We start from the raw sequence: 18848 nt of genomic DNA on the forward strand, positions 1-18848 counted from the left end.
TATTTAGGTCCGATGAGAAACATTTGCCACGAAGGAAGGGAGCATTGGCCGTACACACCACATAATAACAAAATACGATACGATAATGGAAATACTTTTATAATACACATATTTATAATTCATAATTTACAATGTGTTGGTCAATTTAAATGAATATTTTTCTATTTCATACCTGTCTACGAAACAATGAGATGATGAGAAGTTGAGAACTGATCCTTGTTATTCACTGGCCTTAAACTAGATGGGAGTGTCGTACAGATTTTAGATAGAGGCAGTTTGTAGACAACCCTTTCAGGGAAAAGAGGGTTGGAGTTGGTCTTGTTGTCTGTCACAGATGGAGATTGTTGCCACACTATTTAACATTTTGTAAGGAACAATTAACACTATTCAATATATAATTTGATGGACACATACATATGAACACCAATGGGAATAGGGTCCAGAGAACAAGTACCTATTACCGATTTTAGGAAGTGAATGAAAAGTCTTTCCTAAATTAACATGCTGGTAAAGCCAGAGCATTTTGTTTGACTTGCCTCTTTAGACAATGTGGCCAGTGATCAGGACAAATGAGCCAGTGATTGGCAGTGAAATATAAACTATGCTAATGAATACTATATTGGGGCCACATGTTAACTAATGTATTATGTGTGTGTCTCTATGCCTAGAAATGCTCCAACCCTTTGGAAGAGCAGAATCTCTTTTCAGAACAAGTGCTGACCAGCACACACTTGAGGAGAACTAGACATGTCTCTCTTGAGACAGATCAGTCCAAAGGTGAGGAACATCAGACAGTCAGAGTTGGAAGTCCTGGGGAAACGAGCCAGTCAAATTGAAGAAGAGCTTAAACAGGTACATACATCTTAAAGTATACAGAGGGTTGACATGTAGGCCTACTGTGTGCTACAGGGGTGCACTGGTAGGTGACGGAAAGTGTGTCGGCTCTGCCGTCAGTTTCCTGCCTCTAATACTAGATAAAAGAAGGAATAAGAAACCTTTATAACAATTTTGTTTTACAAATAGGTTTAATAGAAATTGAACCCCTCATTTACAGGGAGCAAGAAAACCATACAAGCAAGTGATAGATGTCTCCTGGGGTGATGCACACAGGCTAGGAGTAAAACCCCTGTCATTTGTCCGACAGGTAATGTTATGCCTTTTAAGTTTTAACCTGTGAACACCTGTGTGTATCAACTGAGCGCACTTTCCTGCCATTTTCATTGACCGCATATTAAGCTTTACACTGGCCACCTGTCTGTCTAAATAATGCATAGGTTCTTGCAGCCTGCCTTTACCCCCGGCTTGCCAACAGTGACAAACTGGCAGTGGATGTCAGAGAGAGGGCCCATAGGTTGCTTGAAGCGTGTGAAGGAGGGAGTGTGGGTGAGTACTGTCCACTTAACAGATCAAATTATTTTTATTTGATGGGATAGTGAGTGTATAATATCTGCAAAGTGTGTGTTGTTATTGTATTTTAGCTAAATTGTATTGTAGTGGTTGTAGATGATTTTGAGGTCACGATAACATGCAATTTATCATCTTTAAAAATCACACTCGTGTGAATGTGAGGGCCGCTCTTATCGTCATAGATCATCGTACGTCACATTCCGTGCTCAGCCGATCAAATCATCACAAATGTCATTCCGGCCAATCACTTTTGGCGTCTTCACTTTTCTGCCCTCACTGGTATCCTCAATATGTTATGTACTTTGCTCAGCCAATCAAATCATCGCTGGGGTGATCAGCCAATCATCAGCCAATGTTTGTCTTCACACAGACCCACAAAGCTGGGCAGGGGCTAGAGCGCCCCTCAAAAAATAATCTCCAAATAGACACATGCTTTTACAGGTATGCTCATCTGGCCTAGTGCCACATGTGAATGTTTATGTTCATAAGAAAACTTTGGCCTTTTTGTATAGGTTCATATACTCCAACCGGTGGTCTATCTCATGTTCAGAAAAATGTCTCGAAGTTCATATCTCAAAGAGATGGTGGGATTCCATCGCACCCTGATAATATATTCATCACCTCCGGTTCTCAGAGGTCCATTATGGTAAGAATAATATTATCTTCTTAAACCCATTTAGACCTGAGACCAGATTCTACAAAATTAATGTCTTCTAAATCCTGAGTTTTCTGAAAAACCCTATGTTTCTATGTCAGTCGTTCTCAACCCTTTTCATGTCAAGGACCCCCAGAATTATATATGTATTTGGCCGCCGACCCGCATCTGAAAATATGTTGTTCCAGGGACCTCCCAGAAGCAAAGATTTGAGTTAAAAACGTTCGCTCTGAAAGAATATATATTCAAAGATTTGCGCCACATTTTCAAAAATAGCAGACCTACAAGCTTGTAGTGCGGCACTCGGTGCCGCGCTATGAGCTTGTAGATCTGCTATTTTTCAATAGCTAAAGTATAACATAATGCTTAAAACACCAAAAGGGGGTTCCCGCCCAAAATGGGTTTAATCTACGTTCATTTAATCTATTATTTTGTTCCTCCGCCCATACAGTATGCCAACATCACTGTCAACATAATAATCGAGTAGATTCCATTATGACATTTTGTTTAACTATTATTCCTTTTAGCATATTCTAAATCTATTGGTGAACAGCCAGAGCTCACCCTCCACCGGAGTGTTGATTCCATCGCCATCCTGCTCGTCTGTAAGTATGACCTTGGAGGGACTGGGAGCCACCATCGTGCCATACTACCTGGATGAAGAGCAGGGCTGGGAGCTCCAGATAGGTGAACTCCACAGAGCACTGCAGTCTGCAAAGGACGTCTGTAACCCTGCCGTGCTGTATGTCAACAACCCTGGAAACCCTACGGGTAATATTGTAATATGTTGCATAATAGATAGTATGTGTCCGTCTGTTCCCAGTGATCTTGTTTGGCAACATCTCCATACCTTGTTGCCACTATAGGTCATGTTCAAAGCAGGAAATCAATGGAAGAAGTCATCCAGTTTGCTTCAGAGGAGAAGCTCTTTCTCATGGCTGATGAGGTAAATGTCTTTAGCTGTAGTATTATCATCTATCCAGGAACAATGTGAAACCAAACTATACCTTTCTAATGTCATTATTATTGTACTTTTCTCCTCCGTCTTTCCTTTCTATTTGCAGGTATACCAGGACAGTGTTATTGAATTGGAGGGAATAGAGTTTGTCTCGTATAAGAGGGTTTTGGCTGAGATGGGGTCTCTTCTCTCAGATACAGTGGAGCTGGCTTCCTTCCACTCAGCATCCAAAGGCTTCATGGGAGAGTGAGTTCTCTGTTCTAATTTGTTTTGCTAATTGTGTCAATTATCTGATGTATTTTTGGCTGATGATGAAAAGTGAAAGCATTTGAATACAGTAGGCTACAAAGCTACAATTTTAAAAGATCTCACCATAAGAGTATGGTTTTAGTTTGAGTGAGTTATCTGTTCTTACGGGTGTGTTACTTACATCTACTGGTTAATGAGTGCAGCATAACTTAAATACATGTTAATGACGTTTAGAAGATTTAGAACACTTTCTTGGGGGTCTTTATGTGTGTAATATGTGGTTTTAGATATTTTAGATTTTAGTTACTTCCTGGACTACATCTTCTAGGACTACATGTTGTCTCAGTAAAAAATCCCCCTATATCCACAAGGAAGAGCAGTGCACCAAAGCATTATGGGAATTGTAGTCCAGGAAGGAAGTGAGCCCAGTGTCGATGACATCAGAGACACTGGGCTCACTGCTAAAATGTAAAATATCTAAAACCACATATTACACACATAAAAACCCCCAGGAAAGTGTTCTTTTTTGCAAAAAGGGTGACGTGTCCCTTTAATGGCCAATGGTATAGCAACACAGCTTAAGACATTATATAAGCCTGAGCGTATATGTTGACCAAATGTCAGTGACATTAAACACATGGTTTGTTTGTATTTCCCTCTACTACAGGGGTGGCCTGCGGGGAGGCTATGTTGAGCTTGTTAACCTGGATCCCGTTATTATGAACTATGCCCACACTATGTTCTCCACAGACCCCTGTTCGGCTGTGACTGGTCAGATGGCTGTGGATCTCATGGTGAACCCTCCGCAACCAGGGGACCCCTCATACCCCGTCTACAATGAGGTAATCCAGCTACACATCTTCATTTTGATTCATATCATAGTTGTGCAGCAATATGTTTCACAGCATTTGTCCTTTGGTATAGGGGCAGAATGCAGGGCTGGACTGGGACAAAAATTCGGCCCGGTTATTTTCCCGTGAATTTGGCCCAGACCGGCCCACCACAACCAGCGCGCAGATAGCAGAAACTCTACCGCCCGCTCCGTCGAGGCACACACAAACAAACAAGCCCTAATACCACCACTTTTACAGAACAACATAAATGATACAAACCAACAGACAACTACACAACCCTTTGTAGAGGGTTTATTTGTCACTCACTGATACAGGTACAGTGAAATTATCATGATGGCACTGGCAGAATGGCAGCACGCCCGGACCTTTCCTGGTGGCCTGCCGCCTATTGGCCTGCCTGCCTGTCCAAAAAAAAAAAAGATCTGGCGGCCCCCTACGGTCGCGGCCCACCGGGAATATGCCCGGTACGTCCTGTGGCCAGTCCAGCCCTGGCAGAATGTTTACTATTGTGTGTCTCGTGCAGTTACAGTAAGTGCTTGTTCTAAGACAGTATTTCTCTTTCCTCATACAGGAGATACAGAATATCCGTGCAATGCTGGTCCATAATGCTAAGAGGGCCCTTGAGGTTCTGAACAGCCTGCCAGGCTTCAGTTGTCAGCCAGTGAAAGGAGGGTCCTTTGTATTCCCCAGACTGCATCTCCCACCTGGAGCAGTTCAAAAGGCCATGGTTAGAATACTATCTTGTAAACCATCTCATGTACCCGACAGCACCACACTACATGCCATCATACACAGTACACATCATACTAAAGGACCGCAATGGAAACAAGCTGTAAGCATGTGACCTATGGTTTTGTTTAATGGTCAATAAAGACCTCAATCAATCAATCAATCAACCCCTGCCAAAGAAGAACAAAACAAGTGTACTAAAAGATGCAATATTTTACACATTCTGTACCTTTGGATATTCCAGGAGCTTGGACTGCCACCAGATGTCTTCTACAGTGCCAGGCTGCTGGAACAAGCAGGGTTGTGTGTTGGCCCTGGTTGTGAGCATGGGCAGAGGGAGGGAACACACCATATCAGGTATAGTATAGGCAGGCTACATTCCTAGAAATTCCTTATCAGCAGAACATATATACACCTACCATTATTCTCTCAATGTAGCTTTAACAAAATGACATTTGTAACAGTTTCATGTGTGGACTGTAAATAATGTATGATGACAGGTTTCCACAAAATAAAATGCTACCCTGAGAATGCAGCTGCTACATTTAGCATGTGTGAGCGGTGGCACACCGTCTCCTATGCACAGCAATGTGTGTCTGTCTGTCTGTCCGTCCGTATGTCCGCCTGAGTAGGATCTTTGACCCCTGTCTGAGTAGGACCCTGCCTGCAGCTGCTTAACTGTGCTTGGCTCCAAGGCACTCCAAGGCCCCACACACACTTAGCCTTTGATTAGGCCTGTTATAGAGCAGAGCGGTCTGTTATCAAGAAATAACACACCGCTGAATTCAGCGACTGACCATTGCCAATCAGAATCAAGCATTCAACCAAGCCGTGTAATAAGTAACTAACACACAGTATCTATAACAATAAAAGCAGTCGGTTGGTTCTCATTGACATATCGCAGGCTGCAGCATTGATATATTTTCATTTATAAAGCCATTCTTGGTGATATCTGTCGTCTTACATTTCCTCCAGATTCGATTTGGTCAAAAATGGTCTAAACCTCAGACCACCTCAGATCAGATGCTTGGCTACGGTGTGTAGTACCAGCATTCAAATCCGAGGCGGGTAAAAAAAATTATCTGGCATTGAAACTAAAGTTCCTTTGAACAGTCCAACACCTGCACATGTTTGGATATGTACTAGCCTTTGTTCATGCCTATATATTTATTATCTCTGTTTATATTTTGTACATTGTGTATTTTGCCCTGCCACTAAAAGATTAGCACTTTGGTGATTTGTTGTATTTATTTCATAGGTATTTTGAGGTGTATCATGGATGTTTTATTTGCTGTTCTATAATGTGACATGTTCGATGTAGCATTGAAGTGTAATTTTATTTCTGCCACTTGGCCAGTTCCCACTTGTAAAAGAGTCTCTGACTGGTTGAATTTAAAAAATAAATAGTTCCCACCGCTCAGTTCGCAGTTTTCTGCGATTTTTCTACTCTGACAGACATTAGGAAAAAATAGCAACTGCTTGCTCTGTATTGACATTTGAGGCATGTCAAATATTTATCACTGACCCTCATTTCTCTTCCAGATTTTGTGTTATGACATCGCTGGATACTATGGAGGAAATATTGAGCCGTTTGACAAGCTTCCACATACAGTTTATGAAGGAGTTCTCTTGAATAGAACATTTTGTGAAGTCTACATTTGAAGTGTCGCTTTTCAAATAAATAGAGACCACAGGTCTCTATTTATTTGAAAAGTGACAATAGAGACAGACCTTTGCAAATCCATTTCTGTTCATTAATTTAATTTGAATATGTGTTTTGTTTTGCAATTTCATGGCTCTTGTGTTGAATGCATTGTTGTACATAAATCTTGACAATCACTTAATTGTCTCTAAATATATTTTGATCTTACTGTATATTACACTATAAATTAAGTTACATTTTATGACAGTTTGGACAGTTTAATTTATTATTTAAAGTTGTTTTTCATTTGGTTTAGTTGTTTCTTTGTAGAAATAAGGATACAAAGTGTGGTAATTGTTGCTTTAGTTTTGGGTCTGAGAGGCTAAATGTCATCAAATGAATGCCACAGACGAATAACAGTCTAAGTCCACACTATTGATCCAAAATGTATAAATGATAGATAAGGGGTCAGGACAACGAGGCCTTTTCGTGGAGGTGTCAGTCTGAAATTTGGACTTAGACTGTTTTTCGTCTGTGGTGGTACGTGGCTGAATAAATAATAGCCTTGATATGAAAAGGGTTGAAAACCACTGCTGTATGTGATGCATTTTTGTCACATAGGAGTCGACGAGGTTGTTTCTTGCACTATAAATACCCTATTTTCTGTGAAATTACATATTTACTGTACTGTGATTTCTCTTTCTTGGCTGTGTACGATAATTTTGACCCGAGATCAGATTCTAAAAATGTCTTCTACATCCTGACAGTTTTCTGAAAAAGCTATGTTTCTATGTCAGTGGTTCTTTGATTTTTCAAAAATAGCAGACCTACAAGCTCGTAGCGCGCCACTCGGTGGCGCGCTATGAGCTTGTAGGTCTGCTATTTTTCAATAGCTAAAGCATAACATAATGCTAACACCAAAAGGGGTTCCCGCCCAAAATGGGTTAATCCTCCGGTATGATAATTTAACATTTTCCATCTGGCAACACTGATCCTGGTCTCAGTATCCATGGTCAGTGTCCTGGTTTCAGTAACTATCTCCTGCTTTCAGTATCCTGGTGTCAATATCCTGGTGTCTGTGATGTACAGCGTAGAGGCAGGGACGGATTAACCCCACAAGGGCCCCTGGGCCGTTACATTTTTTGGGGCCCCCCTAGCGCGCGTGCGCGCAGAATTTCCGAGTTTTTTGTGTTTTTATCATTTTTTTACCTAAATTTAACAAAATCAATGGCCAATGAAGGTCCCCAGGAGCTTTTTTCAGGGCCTCAAACCCATTACAGGGCTTTACATTTTCCCAGAAGGGCCCCTGAGAGCCAAGGGCCCCTGGGCCATGGCCCCATTGGCCCAATGGCTAATTTGGCCCTGCGTAGAGGCAGCTCTGTGTAGGATTGTGTATTTAGTGTTATATAGGTTTTGTCTATAGCTTTCGATGATAGCAAGATCACTCTGGCCTACTCTCTCACACACAGTGGTAAACACGTTGGCTGCGTGCTCCAAAACACCATGAAAAACACCCCACAAAATGTATTCTCAGAAATTCTGACATTCATTTAACATTTTGACAATCAATCTATGAATTGAAATCATTGCATCAGTTTTTTTTTAAACTTTTTTTTATCAAAATTATATTTTCATATATTTTCAAAATGCAAATCAAAATATGTATTTGTATCTCTACATTCTGTTGACCCAGTATTGTCAATTGTAATAATGGGAGCTAAATTAACACCATAAAAGTTCTTGTATATCTGTCTCTGAGATGACAGTCTGTGAGCAGCAGGAATGCAAAGGGTGGATGGCAGATGAGTCTCTGATGAAAATGACCATTGGGACAGTGAATAAAGTCAGTGATTCATTATAAAGTAAGCAGCCTCCTTGCCGAGCCCATAGGGCAGGAGCCTATCTCCTGTTTCTGTTTCTGTAGCGTGAGGCAGCTTGATGTACAAGTACACCCCCTGGACATGACGCTAGTATGTTGCAGGGACTTTACCCCCAATCCAACCCTTGATGCTGAGTATCAAGCATGGAGGCACTGGGTCTCATTTTTAGAGTCTTTGGTATGACCCGGCCGAGGATCGAACCCCGACCTCCCAGTCTCAGGGCGGACACTCTAACCACAAGGCCACTGAGCTGGTGGCTCAGTTCATTATAGAATGATTCAAATGCTCTGAACATTGAGAGTGCACTATATGGATAGATAGGTATCTGTGCTGCAAATGAAAGCCACAATAACAAGGGAAACTGTTGGTTATGTTAGTGTAGTATAACATGACAGCAAGTGCATGAATACATTTAAATAGCATCGCTATAATGATAATGAATGTATAGCCTATTTGTATAGCACTTTCCTCAAACAAAACGCTTCATCATGGTAATGCCAGTGAATATTGATTTGTTTCATTCACACCTACCTCTCTAAACAACAGTCCATGGAGTCATGATGTGGACAAAAAGTTGAGCAGCGTTAATGGATACCTTATAGGGGACATATTAACTCTTTTATTCCATATAGCTCTGACCCATCCCAAGCTCATTGAAGGGATCTTTAAAGAAAAAAGTAATAGTAAGTCCACTGCATACAACTCAGTATACAGTATAATACACACAATAGGCTAAGGAAGTGTATATGGTGAGATCCATACCGTACCAACTTTGACGCCATTGTATCCGATTGATAGAACCAAGAAGAGTGAGCGACATCATGTCTTCCATGACCCACATCAGTCCGAAGGTGAGGAACATCCGACAGTCAGAGCTGGGAGCTCTGGGGAGACGAGCCAACCAGATCAAAGAAGAACTTAGACAGGTAATGGAGACTTACTTAAAAACCGTACTGAGGATGTTGACATAGATCTGTTCCACATGCTGCATTCAGAAATGGTTCCAAATAAAAGAAAAGCGGTATGAGCTGAGGAGTGTGTTTGTTCGAAATGATTAAAGCTAGAACAAACATTAAAAGGAGATGTAGCCTACATCGGTTATGGGAAGAGAAATATGGAATAGTTGCAGTTCAAGCCATGAATTCAAGAAAATGTTTAAAGATAAATATAACTTCATTATAAACTAAAAAAAACATATCTAGTACAGTATGTGAAAAGTCCATGTTTTGTCTTTGTCCTTCATATCAATGTTTTGTTATTGTTTCTGTTTTAAGTATATTATTAAGACACAAAAGTTTGGCATTATAAGCTATGGCTTCAGCCTACACCTTTTTGGTCCAATTGGTATTGTCTTTTTTATGTTTTTTCTTACTCTGTACATGACTTTAGACTAAAACTATTCATTCATTCTGCATATGGGTAATGCAATATATTTCAGAATGTTTAGAACTAAGGTATGGTCAAAAACCAAACCTGTATTCATTTTTCTTTAGGGAGTACAGAAGCCATATAAGCATGTGATAGAGGTCTCCTGGGGTGACCCACACAGGGCAGGAGTAAAACCTTTGACCTTCGTCCGGCAGGTAATACTGTATTTTCACCTCTTGACAAGCATTATGTCCTGTAAGAAAAGTTGTTCTTGAAAAAGGCATGAAGGCTGAAATGTACAGTAATAAAGCACTTTGGGCCGGGAGCTACATTGCACTTTTATTTTTATATTTCACTAGACTATTACATCTTGGCTCTTGAAGCTCTCATATTGGAAACATTTGTATTCTGTGTCTTATTCGATAGATGATTTCCGCACACCCGGTTCAATTTTATAGCAGGTGCGTATAGGTCCTGGCAGATCAGCAAACGTTTTAAGGAAGGAGGAGAGACCCGCACACCGCCACTTGCTGGTTCAAGAAGTTTATTTTGCCTACGAGCCTACGAGCTACGACTCTTATCAAAATAAACTTCTTGAACCAGCAAGTGGCGCTGTGCGGGTCTCTCCTCCTTCCTTAAAGGACAACTTTAGTTTTTTTCAACCAAGGTTCATGTTTTAGGATGTTATTAGAGAAAGTAAAAGATGAGTGTTAATTTTTTTTCATTTGCTGCTTTCTTTCGTTTTAGGGATTTTAGCTGTTTTTGACAGGGGGGCGGCGGCATTCGAGCATGGGGCTAAATATGTATTTTTTTTACAAAATGTTAAAATCCCTAAAACGAAAGCAAGCAGCAAATGAAAAGAAATTAACACTCATCTTTTACTTTCTCTAATAAAAACCTAAAACATGAACCTTGGTTGAAAAAAACGAAAGTTGTCCTTTAAAACGTTTGATATTCTTCATGTGTAAAAGAATCTGTGCAGAAGAAAAAAGGGGTGCCTCAATTTATTTCAGTAAACACACGTCTTCTTTGCCCCTGCCTACATCTGCCTTGATTGCGAACGCAGTGATTGCGAACGCAGTGAGCATTTACTATGAGACCCAGCAGATCATGTCTGTGTGTCTGTGTGTGTGTGTCACGCTGTAACACCACCCGCCCACCACCAGAGGGCGCAGCTGTATCACACACAAAAACACACACACACACACACACACACACACATGCACGCACACACACACACACACACAACTTAACTTAAAAAAAAACTTAACTTAAAAAAAACTTAACTTAAAAAAAATCTTAAAAAAGTACGTAATTTATTCTAATTGTTGTTATTGCAATTTACGAGCTGCGTTCGCTTCCTGCGTTCGCGCGTCTTACTTGTATAGTAGTGTCTCCTCTGGGCCACATAACCCCATATTTTCCCTGGCTTAATTCTTCATGCCCCTTGTCCCTTCATGTCTAAATAATGGACAGGTTCTTGCAGCCTGTCTCTACCCCCAGCTTGCCAACAGTGACAAACTGCCAGTGGATGTCAGAGAGAGGGCCCAGAGGCTGCTTGAAGCGTGTGATGGAGGGAGTGTAGGTGAGTATACTGTCTGTGCAGTTGACTGGTCCAGTTTGTAAGTGGATGCAGTTAATGTGTATGATGTTTTGTGGTTATTGTTCAGCCCAAGTTAGTTATTTCCTTTTTAACCCTAGAAAAACTAAACATTGTTTTTGTTACACCATCACTAAATGTAAAATATTCCATAACAAATATTTCTCATCAACATTGAAGTACAGCAATACATGTGGCAACTTGAGCTAATCTTCTTTAACACGATATTTCATTATGACTTTTCACAAAAAAAAAATATATATATAGATATCATGTGGGAGGGCCCTATCATAGGGGGGCAAAATCGGCGAAAAACGTGCATATCATTTAAAAAAATATTCCTAAAAAAAGATAAATGGAGTTGGGAACTTCTCTTTTGGTCCACCCATTCCTTGGACATGTGAGTCCAGTGAAAAACAAACAAACAAAACAAAAAGTCAATTGTGGGTTTATGGGATTTTTCTCTATCACTCTATCACTAAACACTATCACTAAATTCACCTGCCTGTAGAAAAAAAACAGGGATGTGGGCAGGGAAACAAACCTACCTTCTATGATGTCAACGAGCATCATGAAGGTACTGAAAGACCCGCCCACCTCAGACAATCAGCAATATTATGAAAATTACAAAAATATAATTGTCTGGCTGAAAATCACCCGTTTTTAGTGTTCTAGGGTTAAAACCCATTCTGGGCGGGAACCCCTTTTGGTGTTTTAACTAAGCATTATGTTATACTTTAGCTATTGAAAAATAGCAGATCTACAAGCTTGTAGCGCGCCACCGAGTGGCGCACTACGAGCTTGTAGGTCTGCTATTTTTGAAAAATCGTAAAAATGCGGCACAAAAATGATATATATATTCTTTCAGAGCGAACGTTTTTCTTATTTCGACGTCAGGCCTAAATGGGTTAAATGCGTTTCATCATCAGCCCGAATCACAGTGCATGTATACTATACACATGATCTATATGACTATGGTGCCATTGTGAATGTTCATAAGAAACTCTTCGCCTTCTTTATGTATAGGTTCATATACTTCAACAGCGGGTATATTCAGCGTGGTGCAAAATGTTGCAAAGTTCATTTGCCAAAGAGATGGTGGGATTCCATCGCACCCCGATAATATCTTCATTACTCCTGGCTCTCAGTGGTCCATTATGGTAATATTATCTCCTTTTATTACATGGCTTGGTTGAATGCTTGATTCTGATTGGTCAATCGCTTAATTCAGCGGTGAGTTATCTCATGATAATGACCGCTCCGCTGTATAATGACCGCTGCCTAATCAAACCCTCTGAGCACCACCAGCTGCGCGGCTGCGCCCCGCTTGATTTACTGCCGTTTCCAACATAACAGCCATGTAAACACACACACTAGTGACACACAATGTAATTTACAGCTAAACATTGCTCTTAAAAATGTTTTTGAAAACATTTGAGCGAGAAATAGACGAAGCAGGACCCGAAAATGGATTCTATTTGATCAACTCACTCACTTGATCAACTCACTTCCTTGTTTTACCTTCAGGGAGTGTAACCCCAAGGGGCCAGTGAGGCTATTCAACGTTGAAGCTCTGGGCCCTAGTGGTAGGAGGAGGGACTACAGGCGGACCCGTGGATTCATGACCGGGAAACCCCGTGCAGCTGGGCTTTAACATTGAGCGCTCGGTTGCACTTCCGCATTTGACCACCAAAATTTGGTGGTCAAATGCGGAAGTAGACGTTCTGAGACGGTACTTCCGGCAGTCTTCCGGGTGCTTCAAAACGCCACTGAGCAACTTCCACTGACATGAATAGCTGGGGGGGCGGAGCTTTGCGCCAGTTCAGTCTCTATCCTTTTATATACTCTATGGTGTAACCACCTCGGCTTCGCCTCAGTGGTTAAATTCCCTGTCGGTGAATTATCTCCCGACAATGACCACCTAGCCAGATATTATCCCTTACTTAATCCTCCATAAAGGGAGAGCTCCACAAAAGCTCCCTCTAATCCATGTTAATTTCATCGATTCTGTTTTTCCTCTGCCTTATACCTCCTCCTCCTCCTCATCATTTCCATCATCTTCACATACTGTATAGCAGTGGTTCCCCCCATTTAAAAAGATATGTCAGGGAGGGACCCCCCATAAGAGAAGGTTTTTACGGCTCTAGCAGTGATTCTCAACCACTTTCATTTCAAGGGTCCCTGTATTGACCTGAATTAGGCCATGGCGCCCCATTTAATGGCATTTCTATCTCTGCGACCCTAATTTATATCGTAAAATCAATGTTAATTTAACTCTGAGAGTCCGTTTGAACACTCTCAGTTACAGACCCATAAGGGTCCATTTGGTTCCTGACTATCATTTAGCTGGGGACCTCCCGGAACTCCCTCAACCTACCCCTAGGGGTCCCCGGACCCCACTTTTGGGAACCACTGCTGTATATAGTACTAACCAGTGTTGTTTTTGTCGACTAAAACTAAGACGAAAAATGTTCGTCGACTACCTTTTTCCACTGACAAAAAGTAAACTAAATGAAAACTAAGCTATGGTGACTAAAACTAAGACTAAATATATTGACAATTTCGTCAACAGATAAAAACTAGACTAAAATGCTAGGAAGGGACTAGTCACTAGTGGATAAGAGATCCAGTATAAGTCATTTTACACTTGGTTGCATGCTGAAAATAGCAGATCTACAAGCTCACAACGCGTTGCGCTGCGACGCGTTGTGAGCTTGTAGATCGGCTATTTTCAGCAAGTGTAAAAACAGTCATTACGATGGCATCAAGGCCCACCAAAATACATTTTAGTCGACTAAATCAACTGTAGATTTAGTCGACTAACATCTTATGACATTTAGTCGACTAAAACTAGACTAACACTAAAACATTCCGGGTGACTAAAATGTGACTAAAACTAAATTAAAACTATTCAAGAGACTAAAACTAAAATAGAAATTGCTGCCAAAAACAACACTGGTACTAACATGACTTTATTTATTTATTTGTGCCTTTTTAGAAAATCCTGAGCATATTGGTGAACAGCGAGAACTCACCCTCCACCGCGGTGTTGGTTCCAACGCCATGCTCCTCGTCTGTAAGTATGACCTTGGAGGGACTGGGAGCCACCATTGTGCCATACTACCTGGATGAAGAGCAGGGCTGGGAGCTCCAGATAGGCGAACTCCACAGAGCACTGCAGTCTGCAAAGGACGTCTGTAACCCTGCCGTGCTGTATGTCAACAACCCTGGAAACCCTACGGGTAATATTGTACATGCATGCAGTGGTGGAAAAAGTACTCAATTGTTTTACTTAAGTAAAAGTACCAATACTGCAATTTAGAAGTACTTTGTTACAAGTAGGCCTCACTCAGACCTTTAAAACATTGATGCATGCTTGTTGTATTAATGTTGTGAGTGTCATGGCCGCCCCAATGCATTTCCAATGGAAGTCACATGGTTTGTAGTCCACATTGTGGACTACAAGCTGTTGTATGGCTTTCGGCTGTGTTTCGACTGCGCCCCTCCCCCTCATACAACACAAATGTTGTGTCAAACCATGTGACTCCCATTGGAAATGTAATCGGGCATGCTGTGTCACACCCTTTGTATACAACAAGCATACAGCAATCTGTTGCGACCGTGTGAGTGAGGCCTAAGTCTGTCTGTTCCCAGTGATCTTGCCTTGCATCAGCCATACCTTGTTGCCACTATATAGGTCATGTTCAAAGCAGGAAATCAATTGAAGAAGTCATCACATTTGCTTCAGAGCAGAAGCTCTTCATCATCGCTGATGAGGTAAATGTCTTTAAAGGACAACTTTAGTTTTTTTCAACCAAGGTTCATGTTTTAGGTTGTTATTAGAGAAAGTAAAAGATGAGTGTTAACTTCTTTTCATTTGCTGCTTTCTTTCGTTTTAGGGATTTTAGCTGTTTTTGACAGGGGGCTCGAGCATGGGGCTAAATATGTATTTTTTTTTTTACAAAATTGTATAACTGAATGTGTCGAACTGACATATTGAGCCTATGACACATAGTGTGGCTTCCCCCCAGTAGGCTACCTTCACATTCAGTAGATCCTGTGATCTTCTGTGGCCAGATAATTTCTTAGGGTCTAGTAGGACTATAGTATATAATAAAAGAATAAATCGCTATAAGAATTTGTAAAAAAAAATACATATTTAGCCCCATGCTCGAATGCCCCCTGTCAAAACAGCTAAAATCCCTAAAACCAAAGAAAGCAGCAAATGAAAAAAAATTAACACTCATCTTTTACTTTCTCTAATAACAACCTAAAACATGAACCTTGGTTGAAAAAAACTAAAGTTGTCCTTTAACTGTAGTATATCATCTAAGTATCCACGACTGATATGAAGCCAAACCACACATTTCTAATCCCGTTATTGTACCTCCCCCAACTTACCCTTCTATCTGCAGGTATACCAGGACAGTGTTATTGAAGAAGGAATGGAGTTTGTCTCGTACAAGAGGGTTTTGGCCGAGATGGGGTCTCCTCTTTCAGATACAGTGGAGCTGGCTTCCTTCCACTCAGCATCCAAAGGCTGCATGGGAGAGTGAGTTATCTGTTCGGATTTTTGCATGTTGCAAAATGTGTCAATGCTCATATTTCTCGGTAAATAAGTAAAGTGAAGCATTTGAATACATATTCTTCTAAAGCTCTAATTTGAACGACATCTCAACATTAAAACCCATTCTGGGCGGGAACCCGTTTTGGTGTTTGAAGCATCGTGTTATACTTTAGCTAATTAAAAATAGCAGATCTACAAGCTCATTGAGCTTGTAGGTCTGCTATTTTTGAAAAATGAAAATGTGGTGCAAATCTTTGAATATATATTCTTTCAGAGCGAACGTTTTTAACTCAAATCTTTGCTTCTGGGGGGGGGGGGGGGGGGGGGGGGGTCGCTGGAACAATATATTTTCTGATGGGGGTCGGCGGCCCAATTACATATATTTTTGGGGGTCCTCGACATGAAAATGTTGACATAGAAACATGGGTTTTTCAGAAAACTGTCAGGATTTAGAAGACATTTTGTAGAACCGAACTTATAGGTCTAAATGGGTTAAGAGCATATGGTTTGAGTTTGTATGTGCGTCTCGTCCAGGTGTGGTCTGCGTGGTGGCTATGTCGAGCTGGCGAACCTGGACCCCGCCGTTATGAAGTACATCTACACCGTGTTCTCCACGGATTCTTGCGCACCCGTGACTGGCCAGATGGCACTGGACCTCATGGTGAACCCGCCGCAACCAGGGGACCCCTCGTACCCCGTCTTTAACGAGGTGGAAAGCAAACATTTTAATTTGGGTTCATAATATCCATTCAATTATTTAAATGCTTCACATCTGAGCCCACCCATTGAAAAATAAAAGCCCTTTATAAGCCATTCTGGACGGGAACCCCTTTTGGTGTTTTAACTAAGTATTGTGATATACTTTAGCTATTGAAAAATAGCAGATCTACAAGCTCGTAGCGCGCCACCGAGTGGCGCGCTACGAGCTTGTAGATTTTTGAAAAATCGTGAAAATGCGGCACAAATCTTTGAATTTATATTCTTTCAAAGCAAACGTTTTTTTAATTTCAACGTCAGGCCTAAATGGGATAATTTACCTGTGGCTGGAGTCTATAAAAAAATCACACCTGTGTGAACTGAGTGGTGCAACTACACACTATAAAGATTGATTATATAGAGATTGATTCACTCTGACGTGATATCTGTGATGTCAGTGAGTCACATACTAACCATAGCAACCATTCTCGTTTTTTGCTCGTTTTTTTGGTACGAACAAACACGGGTACACAGGTACAAAGCCAGTTGTTGGAGTGGTTTGCACCACTCAAAAAAAACAACAACAACAACAATGTAGCACATTTAGATTGTTCTGAGACAAAGGTGGGACCCGACAGCCTATTTGAGGCTATTTCTCTGACAATAATCTGTCTTTCCTTGTACAGGAGATGCAGAACATCCGTGCCATGCTGGTCCATAACGTTAAGAGGGCCCTTGAGGTTCTGAACAGCCTGCCAGGCTTCAGCTGTCAGCCAGTGAAGGGAGGGGCTTTTGTATTCCCCAGACTGCATCTCCCACCTGGAGCGGTTCAAAAGGCCATGGTTAGAATTCAGAATAATATCTGGCACAACCTATATATATATATTATACCACTGGTTCCCAAACTTTTTCATGTCAAGGACCTCCAAATTGACACTAATTATCCCATTTGAAGTGACATGCCATAAGAGAAGACTTTTACGGCTCTAGCAGTTATTCTCAACCCGTTTAATTTCAAGGACCCCCAGTTTGCCATGCATTAGTCTACAGACCCCCCCCCCCCATTTAATGGCATTTCCATCTCTGGGACCCCAAATATTTATTGTAAAATCAATGTTAATTTTAACTCTGAGAGTGTACAAATGGAACCAAAAGGGACCCCCTGGAACTCCCTCAAGTACCCCTGGGGGTCCCCGGACCCCACTTTGGGAACAACTGTATTATACACCTTTCAAGATAGAACGTGTAAAACCTTAAAGAGTTGGACACACCATCAATTCCAATGTCTTCGCATATCCCAGGAGCTGGGAATGCCACCAGATGTCTTCTATTGTGGCAGACTGCTAGAAGAAGCTGGATTGTGTGTTGGTCCAGGCTGTGAGCACGGGCAGAGGGAGGGTAGCTACCATATCAGGTGTAGTATTATGTATATACTCCCGGGGGACGGCGGTGGCTCAGGGGTAGAGTGGCTGGATGGTAACCGCAAGGTTGCCAGTTCAAACCCAGGCTCCCCCAGAGTTAGTGTCGAAGTGTCCTTGAGCAAGACACTGAACCCCTAATTGCTCCTGATGTGCTGGTTGGTGTCCTTGCATGGTTTCCGCTGCCATCGGTGTATGAATGTGTGTGTGAATTGATGCACAATCTATGTAAAGCGCCTTGGATAAAAGGTATATAAATGCACCATTTACTCACACAACTACAACACTAGTTACAACACACTACTTTGTTGTACGAGTGTCACACTAAAATAGCCGATCTACAAGCTCAATCGGCTAGTATGACATAGGGCATTAAGCAACTAGTCGACTAGTAAATCCACTAGTCGACCTTGTTGGTACTAGTTGACTAGTTGATAAAATAAATTAAAAAAAAGTTTTTATTTTTATTTTTTTTCCCGATTTTGTAGGCCTCAAGATCAGGTAGATTATAGTTATAGTCACCATGTACAGTTTTTCAATGTACAAATATTTATTTCCAAAAAAAGAAAAGAAAAGAAAAAAGTTTATTTTTTTTAATTTATTTTATTTTTTTACATAATAGGTAACTAGACAATGACAAACCCTATGACAAACCATAAATTAAGCAGGATTCTCCTGTCTCCGCAGGTTCAGTGTCATGGCCTCTGTGAACACTGTAGAGGAAGGGCTGAGACGTCTGACAAGCTTCCACCTAGAATTCATGAGGGCGTTCTCTTGAACAGGATGGATGGTGTGTAGGCTAGCGCTACAGTTTAAGTGTATTGT

General features: G+C 41.2%; 1 protein-coding gene across 1 annotated transcript; it reads left to right on the plus strand.

Annotated features, from left to right (window-relative positions):
* The first annotated feature begins 107 nt into the window (after positions 1–107).
* On the plus strand, positions 108–18814 carry LOC306943783 (alanine aminotransferase 1-like). Its single transcript, XM_079530311.1, has 22 exons — positions 108–366; positions 669–852; positions 1055–1144; positions 1275–1383; positions 1920–2053; positions 2590–2833; positions 2929–3008; positions 3127–3266; positions 3937–4111; positions 4695–4850; positions 5097–5209; positions 6395–6441; positions 9173–9300; positions 11219–11327; positions 12369–12502; positions 14341–14584; positions 15040–15119; positions 15758–15894; positions 16444–16618; positions 17292–17447; positions 17907–18019; positions 18711–18814. Exons 2-22 carry the CDS (start codon positions 748–750, stop codon positions 18799–18801), a joined length of 2760 nt encoding a protein of 919 aa, XP_079386437.1. The 5' UTR covers positions 108–366; positions 669–747; the 3' UTR covers positions 18802–18814.
* Positions 18815–18848: the final 34 nt, after the last annotated feature.

The sequence above is a fragment of the Electrona antarctica genome (assembly GCF_951216825.1).
Source record: "Electrona antarctica genome assembly, chromosome: 19".
Classification (NCBI taxonomy): Eukaryota; Metazoa; Chordata; class Actinopteri; order Myctophiformes; family Myctophidae; genus Electrona; species Electrona antarctica.

Coding starts and splice junctions, on each gene's coding strand:
- LOC306943783 (XM_079530311.1), top strand. CDS start 748: ATGTCTCTCTTGAGACAGATCAGTCCAAAGGTGAGGAACATCAGACAG. Junction 4,851..5,096: donor GAGCAGTTCAAAAGGCCATG/GTTAGAATACTA, acceptor TGGATATTCCAG/GAGCTTGGACTGCCACCAGA. Junction 18,020..18,710: donor GAGGGTAGCTACCATATCAG/GTGTAGTATTAT, acceptor CTGTCTCCGCAG/GTTCAGTGTCATGGCCTCTG.